Source organism: Brachypodium distachyon, chromosome 4 (genome assembly GCF_000005505.3).
Source record: "Brachypodium distachyon strain Bd21 chromosome 4, Brachypodium_distachyon_v3.0, whole genome shotgun sequence".
NCBI classification, from domain to species: Eukaryota; Viridiplantae; Streptophyta; class Magnoliopsida; order Poales; family Poaceae; genus Brachypodium; species Brachypodium distachyon.
The window spans coordinates 2656190-2667928 of NC_016134.3; the positions used below are offsets into that span (position 1 = coordinate 2656190).

Genomic DNA, 11739 nt, shown 5'->3' on the forward strand with positions numbered 1-11739 from the left:
CGAACAGACTCTAGGGACTGATGTGCAAGAAAGCCACATAGATATTTCCAACTCCAACCCAAGTCCCCCAACCCCTAATCCCCTCCCCCCTTCCCCAAGCGCGAGGGTTTAAGGACCTGAAAATGGCGGCAGTCAAAAGCGCAGAAATGGCCGCCACCCCCCGGTAGGGTTTTTGCCCTCCCCCGACTCCATTCTCAGCGCCCCCCACCGGATCACCGCCTCATGCTCACCGCCGACAAGCAGCACGACACCTCTCCTCGCTTCCTGCCCGCGGTCGCCTAATCCCTTCCCCTTTACCGCCGCCGCCGCCCTGAGCTCATCTCCGCCGCTGCAGCTCCCTTTCCCGCAGCTGCCGCGGCCTCCCTTGCCCACGGCCCCCGCCGCCCCGAGCTCATCTCCGCCGTCCCCGCCCCCCCCGCCCCTGCCTCCCTTCCCTACGGCCGCCGCCGCCGCCTCCCTTGCCCACTGCCTCCAGACCACGCCGTCATCTGCCACACCGGACCACGCTTCACGCGCGCCCGGTGGACCTAGCCATCTGTCAGCCTTCTCCAAAGCTTCATTCGGCTGCTAGCAGGTGAGGACTAGGTCTGTTTTTTATTTTTCTGCAGTGGAATTTCAGATCAATCATGTGTGCTGTGTAGTGTGTATTTGTGTGGTACTATATGCATGAAGGAAGAGCAGCGAATTTCCCATCTGAGTTTAGTTCATGTGTGTATGCTATTGGGTCACTATCACAGGCCAGGTCACCTCAAATCGTGCCGTGGGTAAATATCTTCCGATCCATGTCCCACTTCGAGGTTGGGGCAGGCGATTCAGTGTGTCGTGGTGCTGGACTCAAATTTCTCTTTTCGGGAATAGGTGCAAGCGGTTAGATGCATAATTAAGCTAGATCAGGTGGGTTTGAGGTGCCATGCGGTTACCAGGCCTGCAATAGTGGCCCAATTTATTTTTAGGGTAGAAGTTTTGCTGTCTTGAGAATCGTACTTTTGTAGCCAAGTCTGTTCTAGCAGCACCACTCATAAGATGTGTGTACTTGCTGCTTGGATGCTATTGGAACTGTTATTTGTGAAGCTACCATTTGCTAGTCTTTTAGTGCTGCATAACTGGGCATTTTCTGTTGTTTGCTTGCTTGGTGCACTGAGAACTAATCATGGTTTTCTCTAGATGATGACCAATGCAGGGACGAAGAAATCTCCCCTGCAAATCCAGATGTTGGAGGGATTTTATTCCGGTAAGTACATGCTAATATTTCCAGCCCTGTTCCTTCTGACTATTTTGTATATTCATTTTTTGGTTCTGTTCTGTGCTGTCGCTAAATATATTCTGATCCAGAGGTACAATATCCGAAGCCGGACGACATGATAGAGTATGCATCATCTGTTGGTTTGGCTTACAGTCAGGTCAGAATATGGTTCAAGGAGCGGAGGAGGAAAGAGAGAAGACAGATGGAAGCTGCAGGGGCTCTTATGGAAACACAAGTTAGTGCAAGATCAAATGGGCCTAGGAGTATGAGCCTTGTAGGAGAGAAACACGCACTTCGACCACAAGTTCTATATCCGAAGGATTATATCCTGGCGAAAGTCTTCCGCAAGGATGGTCCATCTCTTGGGAGTGAATTTGATCCTCTTCCCAAAAGCGCACATGGACATGTCAGAGGTATGTCTCCATGAGCAATCGAAGGTTATTGAGAAGTCTTTGACCATCATAGCCCTACATTTATATGTATGTGTTGACCAGTTGTTTAACCACCAAAAAACACCTAAGCTGGAAGCTTAATCAACCATGCAATTGTATTAAGAACTCTGGCCATTGTCTCATTTTTGCGTGGTATGCGGAGTAGTTTTTATGTTTTCATGTCCATCTCAAAACACTTATATTTTAACTGTAGTTGTGTTATTGATGCTATAGAAGTTCCAACCTTTTCTTTGGGTTGCGCATTCACTTTTAGAGCTTCTGCTTGATTTTGTTCTTCCTATCCACTTTGGGTTGGGTTGTCCATGCTACAAGTTGTGTTTGGTTTGTTTGGTGCTACAGTCCTTTTGACTTTTGGGTAAACAATGAAAGTAGTAAGATCCGCAAGCACTTTCAAGGTTGTTCAATGCTTGCTTCTGGTCTGTAGTTGATGCTTTCAATACTGATGCTACCATCATATTTTGCATACTTCATGTCCAAAACGCATTTTGTAGATGGTTTGTTTGATGCTTCAGTCCTTTTGACTTTTGGGTACACAAAGAAAGTAGCAGGATCCGCAAACACTTTCAAAGCTTGTGCAATGCTTGCTTCTGGTCTATACTCGATGCTTTCAATACTAATGCTACCATCATATTTTGCATACTACATGTCCAAATTGCATTTTGTAGATGCGGTTAATACCCTGATAGCATTTTGAAATGATCAATACTGTTTTTATAGTTGCAGATACCACAGAGTATCATTCTGACCAGGATCAAAGAGTTGTGAAGAAGAGAAAGGTATTATTTAGGCTACCTAAGTGTGTTCGTTTTCATTTCTAGAACAGCTTTTGTTTCCTGTGTTAAACCTTGTTGAATGGTTGGTGCCATACCTCTTGTGTGCCTAATGACAAACTGGTGCCATGTCCTGTGCTGACAGTCAGTATGATCAAGCATAATTTTGGGTTTTCAGTAGAAGAACCTCTTATTTGCAAAAATAGCCCTATTAGTAAAGTATTTTCACTATTTAGGCTAACTAAAAATTGTCATTTATAGCACAGCATCTGTTTCCCGTGTTCAACATTGTTTACTGGTTGGTGCTATACCATTCTGTGTCCTCGTGTGTCTCTATGATGAGTGCCATGTCCTTTGGTGGTAGTTAGTCTAATCCAGCATAATTTTTGTTTTCATTATTAGCGCTCCTTTTCAACTAGAATCATGGATTATGAAAATCAAGTATTGCCTTTGCTTGTGGAGGACACTAATTTTTTATAGCCATACTGTACAATGAGAAATCTCATGTATTGCACCTACATTTTAACTGGGATAAAGGATCTGCAGTCTCTGCCTTACTTGGTATCACCTTTTGTTCAGCCAATTGCTGTAACAATTGTTTTCAAGGAGATTTCACTCTAATCTTCATTTTTTTTATTTGGTTAGCTGTAAGATTAGAGATCCACTATATTGTTTCTTAAAGTTCTTGTTTTAGTTTTCCAGTTGCTGATTGACAAATTATTCCAGTGCCTGAGCTGAATATGCCGATTCTTTCCTTTTTTGTAGCCCATGTTTATTTATTTTCATTTGTTATATTGAGACCTCTAATGTCGTTCGCCCACCTTTCTTGGGAAAATTCTTCATCTGTAGATCGTGGAGTGTACTGACCAGGGATTCACATTGCCATGTCAGAGCAATGGTCCTGTGAGGAAGCATGGAATGGGCAAAGGTTTAATGACAGTGTGGCATGCAATGTATTCCAAGAATGCAGAAGTTCAAGATGTCTCAAATTTCATTGATGAAACAGGTTGCTTGAGGTCATTGAGACCATTTGATGATTCTGATGGAAAGCTTATCCAAGTAAAGTCGCTTATTTGATTTGACTTGATACAGCCTATGTTATTTAAGATTTTCTGAGTTGTGTATTCTGAATTAGGAACTCTGCGTTTCTCCCATTTATTTGCAGAAATTTTTTTTGCCACGTAAGAAAGTAGACAAAAAGAGCAGACCTCCACCTAGTAAAAGAAAGGTAAACTTCCTTTGCAAAGTCAGAATATGGAGAAAAGGACCAAACTTCTCTAGTCTTCTAGAATCTGGACTAGTAAAGCTGCTAAATCAGGGCATTAGGAAGAAAAGCAAAAAATATTGCAATCTGAACTTTTTATCTGATTAAGTGGAACCTGAAGTGCTTTTTCTGTAGAACATTAATGGTCATTTACCTCTATTTTAGGTGCCACGTGGCAGAGTTACTGTTCTGAAGGAGCATCCTGCAATGGAGTGCCATCTTTCAGTTGATGAATCAGAATCCTCAGAATTACAAACTGAACAGGCAACATTAGTTGACGATGAGGAGCTTGAGCTCAGTGAATTACAAGCAGGTCCTAACCCGTTAAGATGTTCAGCTCATCTTTCTTCAAGTGGGAGACACGGCTGCCCCCTTTGTAAAGGTTTACAATATCATCCTGTACCTCTTTCTTCTCATGTTCTATAATATAATTAATTTACTGAAGTATTAGCGCTTCCATCTTGCAGATTTACTTGCTAGGTTTCCTCCACCAAGTGTCAAGATGAAAGAACCATTTTCTACAAAACCTTGGGATTCATCACCTGAAATGGTGAAAAAGCTTTTCCAGGTTAGATGCAATACTTACTTTTTGACAACACAGGAGCATTATTATCATCATTTATTCTCTAGAATTTACCTTGCATGGAATTATGAAAAACAGCTCAGTCTACGGTTCAAGTTTCTTTTAACTTATATAATGTAATGCATCATTAATGAAGTACGTGCCTTATGCAGTTATGCTGGTCTGGAAACTAGATTGGCCTTAAGAATCTCTCCATATGGCTACCAATATTTTTCATGAATCCAACCAATTGCTAAACTGATTTAGTTACATCTGATAGTGGGAATATTTCTGTTTTGGACCTTAGTCCACAATGGGGTAAATTGGTAGGGTAAAGATCCGAAGAGGCGAAGACCAGGACAGGGCACTCGCCCTCAACAATCTGGCGGCACGGCTTGTCCCTGACATGATTAGAGAGGCTAAGCTTTGGGAAACTTCTGATTATTGATTGATTGCTTAAAACTATTACATGCTAGTCCTTTATATAGGACCACTAGTCAGATCTCATTTCAAATTCAAGATTGCAGCCATATCTCTACTTTCCTAGTTTAACTGGACTCTTCCTAATTTAACTTGATTCTTTCTAATAGACCCTATCGTGTGCTACCGGGATGCATACGACTTGATTTATTCCCTTTCCTAATCTTTTTATTTCTTACATAATCTATCCAATGTCTTCACATTTATGCCTATGTTCTACTGCTTTATGCACCCATGTGACCATAACAATTCCAGACATGTTTACTCACTGATCTTCTGGTTATTTTTGTTTAACTTACTCTGGAGACATGTGGTAGAGAAGCTTAATATTCTCTGTACACCTACCCATACTTGATTAAATTAGGGTAGCCTTTCTCCCTTCTCTTAATGTGTGTATTACTGTCATGTTTGCGAATTATAATGTGTCCACCTTTCCCCTACTGTTTTTAATGTCGCAACTTGACCAACATTCGTTAATTTGGAAATATTCTTGGCAGGTTGTCAGGTTTGTCTACACACATTTTGGTAGTATGGATGTCCATCCTTTTACATTTGACGAGTTTGCACAAGCATTCCATGACAAGGTGCGAATGTTTGGTAAAGTTTCCTAGGAATTGCCTTGATTCCTTGTATTACTTCTCTTATCGTGTAAATGTGATCTACAGGAGTCGTCGTTGTTGGGGAAAGTACATGTCAGTCTCCTCAAGCTACTTATGTTAAACACAAAAAGGGACAGCGGTGATGTCTTTGTTCCACGATCTTCTAAAGACAGCAGATTTATAAGTTTTCTGAACTTTGTGAGTTTCAAAATTGATGCATACACTTTGATTCATTTCAAGCTTTGAATTTCCTTTTGCATATTCTAGAGCCATTAGGTTCTGTTTTCATTTCAGTTTTGCCACACAGTTCGCTGATGAAGTTTTTTGAATGAGCAAAAAATTTAATAATAGATTAATTTGATTGGTTTTCTTCAGTCTATCCATGTCTTCGTATTTTTAAGAACTGTCTTGGCTCCTTTTTCCTTATAGATTTGATGTAAGATTACTAGACTATTAATTGCTCCAGACTACATGATATTTGGGACAATATCTTGCTTGGATACATAAGAGAACTGTAAAAGGGCCACTGATGCCGAATGCGGAACACCTTCAGCTGTCAGACACTTGGCTAACCTTTTCCCTGTTTGAAGAACTTATCTGAAAAATATAATAGCTGAATGATTTGCTTGTATAATCATCTTTTTAATGTATGTAGTTGATACTATTGTTTTTACGATGTAATTTTGTTGAACATGTTTCTCTTTCAGGTTAGAGAACAAGAGTTTGATGTGAATTTTTGGATCAAGTCCCTGAATTCTCTTACTTGGGTTGAAATACTACGTCAAGTTCTGGTTGCTTCTGGTTTTGGTTCAGATCATCATATGCTGAATCGGAATTTCTTTAACAAGGTACTTAATGAGATACCTCATTATTCTAGATCCTTCTAGCACTTTTTTGTGGCTGTGCATACCTTTCAGGTCCAGGTACCATTATTTCTATATATGCTGTAGCAATAAATTTCTCCGACCACTCTACAAGTAATTAAAGTATGTTTCAAAGTTCATATATTCCTTCGTTTCCTTCTTGCAGGAGAAAAATCAAATGGTTAAATATGGTTTACGTCCTCGTACACTGAAGGGTGAATTGTTTGCACTATTGTCTAAGAAAGGAATCGGGGGGTTAAAGGTATCTGAACTTGCTAAATCACCACAGGTATTTTTCTTTACAATATCAGAAATGAACTGTTTATATTTATGGCAGCTGGTTTTCTGCATATTTTTTTAGCTAAGTATCTCCATAGCAATTACTTGATTTTTTCCTCTTCAGATAGTTGACCTTAACCTCTCTGGCACATCAGAAGTAGAGCAGCTGATCTTCTCAACTCTCTCTAGTGATATAACATTATTTGAGAAGATTGCATCTTCTGCATATCGTCTCCGTGTTGATCCTCGGATTAAAGGAAAAGAAAATCCTAAATCAGATACTGAGGATTCTGGAACTGTTGATGATGATGAGGATGCTAGCAGCAGTGGTGATGAATATGATGGTCCAGAAGAGTTGAGTTTCTCTGAGCATGAAAGTAGAATTGTTAGGAGGAAGCAGAAAAATGAACATAAAACTATGAATAAATGCAGTGAAATTGATGAAAGTTATTCTGGAGAACGGTGGCTTCTGGGGTTGATGGAAGGCGAATATTCAGACCTAAGCATTGATGAGAAGTTGGATTGCTTGGTTGCTTTAATGGATGTTGTTTCTGGTGCTGGTTCTGTTCCAAGACTTGAGGTAATCTTCACTTCCCTTTCAACATTTTTTAATTGCAACATCTTATCTTTGCTCAAGACAACATTGACTAAACCTTACTGAACTTCCATAACGACCATCCAAGACCTAAAAGGATAATTATTCTCTTCATTCATTGTTGACTTTGCGTATGCTTCAAGTTTGCTACCTGACCACTAAGCTTGGTAATGTAAGTACGTCAATAGGTGGATGTTCTTAGAAGTGATCAGATGAGTTAATAGAGCAAGGTCTCATTTTGTAGGAGTTTGCTAACATTATTGTTGCAGTTTCTTTTGTTTATATCATCCAAACCATGAACCATTTATGCAATCTCTATTAATTTTTCTTCTTATATTTATCTGCTTCATTCATTTCGCCACTTCTAACACAAATATGCCACGTGAAGAATTGATTATCGTAAACTATGGTTGTCCCTCGTTGCTGCAGGCATATTTAGGAGAAATGGAATTTTAAGTAGAGAATGCTTGCCTTAGGTTACTGTATAACTTTCAGTTCAAGGAAGTGGGCAACTGAACATACCTGTTGGGACAAAAAATGTTCTATTTCTATTTGTGTGCTCTGTTGGAAAATTGCCGAAGCTTACATTATTATTTTCTACCTTGTGTAGGAACCACAAAGTGTCCTCTCTAACATACAGAGAGCACAGTCACATGCCTCAGGTGGGAAAATAAAGAAATCGACAAGAACCATTTACCAATCTAGTGATGAGTACTTAAATAGACCAGGAAGCTCGCACAGTTTGGATACTTCTATGCAAGGCCAGTCAGGAAATCGGAGAAGTCAGGATTACATTTCTGAATCTGCAGCTAACGAATCATCTACAGCATTTGCACATCAGCCACAGATTGTTCTCTTAGGATCAGACCGCAGGTATAACAATTATTGGCTCTTCCTTGGCCCTTGTAGAGCAGATGATCCGGGGCATCGAAGGGTCTACTTTGAGTCCTCGGAAGATGGTCACTGGGAGGTGATTGATTCACCACAGGTTGGACACCTGCTAACTTTGCTTAGATATATAACTTTGCCTCTTATTTAATCACTTGAGATTATTATACTTCCCGTAATTAGAGTTAGCATTATATTTCTTTATTTGCATTGCAGGAATTACTTTCCCTGCTTTCCCTCCTTGACATCAGAGGCACCAGGGAAGCTCATCTTCTTGCATCAATGAAAAAGAGGCAAGCTTGTCTTTTTGAAGGCATGAAGAAACACTTGGAAGATGGGAATGCAGTTGGGGTTTCAGCATCATCTGATTCGTCTCGTTCTGAGACAAGCACACCCAAGCTAAGTAGTGGAGATGGAGCTTCACCCCTATCAGACATTGACAATGCTTCTGTTCCCACATATCTAGCTGATAATCTTCTAAGTGCATCATCTGCAATAGTAATTGAAGCTGGTAGGAGAGGTGATGAGAAGATACTGAAGTGGGAAAGGTTGCAAGCATTAGATAAATGGATATGGACTTCTTTCTATTCTTCTCTTATTGCTGTAAAGTGTGGCAAGAGGTCATTTAAGGAATCACTCGTCCATTGTGAAAGTTGTCATGATCTGTATTGGAGAGATGAAAAACATTGCAGAATATGCCACTCTACTTTTGAGGTTGGGTTTGATCTTGAAGAAAGATATGCTATACATGTGGCAACATGCAGGGAGCCTGAGGATTTGTACGATGTGCCAAATCATAAGGTTCTTTCTTCGCAGCTACAGGCACTTAAAGCAGCCATTCATGCTATTGAGGTGAGTACTAGAAAATGGTTGTCTTTTTATTGTTTAGGATCTACTTTGTTCATTACATAAGGTACCTGGTGACTCAAAGTTGAGATATGTACTCGTATTGGATTGCCATTTGCCAGTCACTTGTTTGTACCGTTGTTTGCAAAAAAAAAATGCAGTTCATAGCAGCTTCCTAATATTGTTTTTCCTTGTAACAATATGTTCTGATCTAGGCATGCATGCCTGAGTCAGCCTTTGCTGGTTTGTGGATGAAGTCTTCGCACAACCTGTGGGTTAGGCGTCTGCGACGAACATCATCACTACCCGAACTTTTACAGGTCTTTTTTTTTCTGTGTTTACATCATAATATGAGAACTTATTCATTTATAAGTTACTCAATATTTACTACCTTTTGTCTTGCCATGTTGTTCTTCCCTTCAGGTTCTTGTTGATTTTGTTGGGGCAATGGATGAGGATTGGTTATACGAAAGTTCCTCAACAAGCTTCTGTTCGTATCTGGACAACATTACTGTCTACTTCCAAACAATGCCACAAACAACGTCAGCAGTCGCACTCTGGGTTGTCAAATTGGATGCCCTGATCGCACCTTATTTGGTACAAACTGATCCTGACAGAGCATTAGCCGAAGGGTCTACAAAGACAAGTATGTTTTTGGGTCGATTCTCGATATTATCTAATGTTTTATATTCTGTCTAAATTACTACAATCAATGCCTTTGTGTCCCTTAACTTCTAATATAAATGTTCCGAGATAGCACTTCTATATAACAGAAATCAGAATGCATATAGTAATAGTCATGCCTGCACCTTTATGTGTACCTGGGAGTAGTATTTTATTTACCAATACCCACTAGTTTTATGAATCATTATTGGCACTTTATTATTGATACTTATGTTGTTTGAAATTATCAGATCATCAGCCTGGAAGAAATTATTAAATGTGCCCTGTATGGGACAATAGAACTCTGTATTGTCGACGTACATGTCACAGTACACAACAAATTCTACTCCCTCCGTCCAACAAAAGATGTCATAAATGTGTCAAAATTTGGATGTATCTAGACATGACTTGGTGTATAAATGCATTCAAATTTAATCAAAGTTAAGATATCCTTTGTTGGACAGAGGGAGTAGTATTTTGAACAGTTTTGACTATGCCATGAGTTGTGACTATATATGCTGTTGTTGTGACTAGGTTTATTTCAGTGTTCTGTCTTGACTCCAATAATAACACTTCGCCGATTCTATGATACAGGAACGCAGGCATGTGTGCGATAGCTAGGAACTAGGTGTATTATTTTGAGTGGTACTTCCAGCAAGCATCCAGATGACACTTCCTCTTCTTTTTTTGCATCAATTCGAATCTTTTGCTTGATTTCCGCGCTTTTTCTCAAGGCGAGACAAGCATGACACCTTTGTCTCTGAGGTACTGGAGAAGAGATCTTGAACTCTGCAGGAGCCATGGCATCTCATCTCCCTAGGATGGCTGGAGAACATCGTTTATCCGCTCCTGGTGGAGAACTGTGACTTGAGTAGAATAATACAAACACAAGCAATTCTTTGTTAATAATCTGCTTTGTAATCTTTTTTGGTAGTGGCCAGCGAAGGACTTGACTGGATATACCTATTCGTGGAATAGAAGAGCTACTGATATTTCTTTATCAGTTTGCTGGGTAGGTCGTTTGCTCCTTGTAGAGAGCACGGTGCCGCTTTTTTGAAATCGAGAGTTATCCAAATCCAATGATCCTCCTAGATGGGGTCGGTCACTTTTTTGAATCTGTATAACTACGTGTCAATTTTCCATGAGGGTGCCGTGTGTAGTTTTCTTGGTCATAATGGAAAAACAGGAGAAAACCAACACAACAAGGCGTCAGGGCACGGCCCAGTGTGGCATCATGCGACTCATCGAGGCCCACGAGAGTTAGTACTTCCTGCATCAATTTGGGGTGGGCATGGGCTCTTTCCACAGCACTCAATATCTTCAAAAAATTAGAATTTACACCCATGGGGCTCACTTTCCTATGCATCAATGCGGCAAACAAACTGACGACCCACAAAAAGAAAAACTACATCTTATTGCATAGCACTTGATAAAGTTTTGAGATCTTTTTAGATGGTCCAACTTATAGCTCTCAGGCGTCCCTTGATCAACGCTAGGTTTGGCCTTGTAAGTGTTTATGTAAACTATAAGAAGAAAAGGAGATTTTTGAATGGATTTGTTTATTTGCTCCCTGCATACCAGGAGTTCCATAACCTTCCAAGCCTAATGTTGAGGATGAGGATTTCCTCGGCCTCTTCCTGTGCCACAACATCCTCCACCGCAAAGACCAAAGAGGTGCAGCCGCGTACCCATATCACTGTGGGAACGGGATTGTACTCATCGAACAGCCTAGATCCAGATCTGTCTTGGGTGGTATCTAGCCACCAAACCCTACCTTCCCGACTCTCATTCCTTAGAGCAAGTGCAATGTTGGTCAAAACCCATAGCTAAGAAGGGGCTAAAAAAAAATAGAAACGGATCTAACCATTGGAGCAGCAAAAGCTAAGAAAATTTTACTAGACTCGGGTAAAGTATTTGCACCCGGTTCTAAGAAGTAGTTGACCTGCTCAGTCCCACGCCCAGCGTCTGCTTTCTCTCCTGCCATCCCGCTGCCGCTGCATCCATGCATGGCCAAGTGAGCCCTGCAGTTAGAGCTAAGCAGGTCCATACGTTGCAGCATGTTTTGTGTTTGTAGACCTGACACTAGCTTTCTATCTTGGCTCACCCCACATTGGCCTTGCTCTTAAAGGCCATGCCCCCACAGCCCATACTTTCTTCTCCCGTGCCCCCTTCTCATAGATCTTGCTGCCTTGTCCCACCTGCAGCGACCTTGATCCCGTCGGTAAGGATCTCGGT

General features: G+C 40.8%; 1 protein-coding gene across 3 annotated transcripts; it reads left to right on the top strand.

Annotated features, from left to right (window-relative positions):
* Positions 1–87: 87 nt before the first annotated feature.
* Positions 88–10621, top strand: LOC100825161 (homeobox-DDT domain protein RLT3). Of its 3 annotated transcripts, none has more exons than XM_010238802.3 (18): positions 88–574; positions 1165–1231; positions 1333–1656; positions 2413–2471; positions 3315–3524; positions 3631–3693; positions 3895–4111; positions 4197–4297; positions 5269–5355; positions 5437–5568; positions 6078–6218; positions 6400–6522; positions 6637–7092; positions 7718–8095; positions 8212–8847; positions 9057–9161; positions 9265–9487; positions 10099–10621. In XM_010238802.3, exons 2-18 carry the CDS (start codon positions 1165–1167, stop codon positions 10119–10121), a joined length of 3345 nt encoding a protein of 1114 aa, XP_010237104.1. In that variant the 5' UTR covers positions 88–574; the 3' UTR covers positions 10122–10621. The 3 variants fall into 3 exon arrangements, with proteins under 3 accessions (XP_010237104.1, XP_014758747.1, XP_024310464.1); XM_014903261.2 differs by having other exon boundaries at positions 2419–2471; XM_024454696.1 differs by lacking the exon at positions 3631–3693.
* The last annotated feature ends 1118 nt before the right edge of the window (positions 10622–11739 follow it).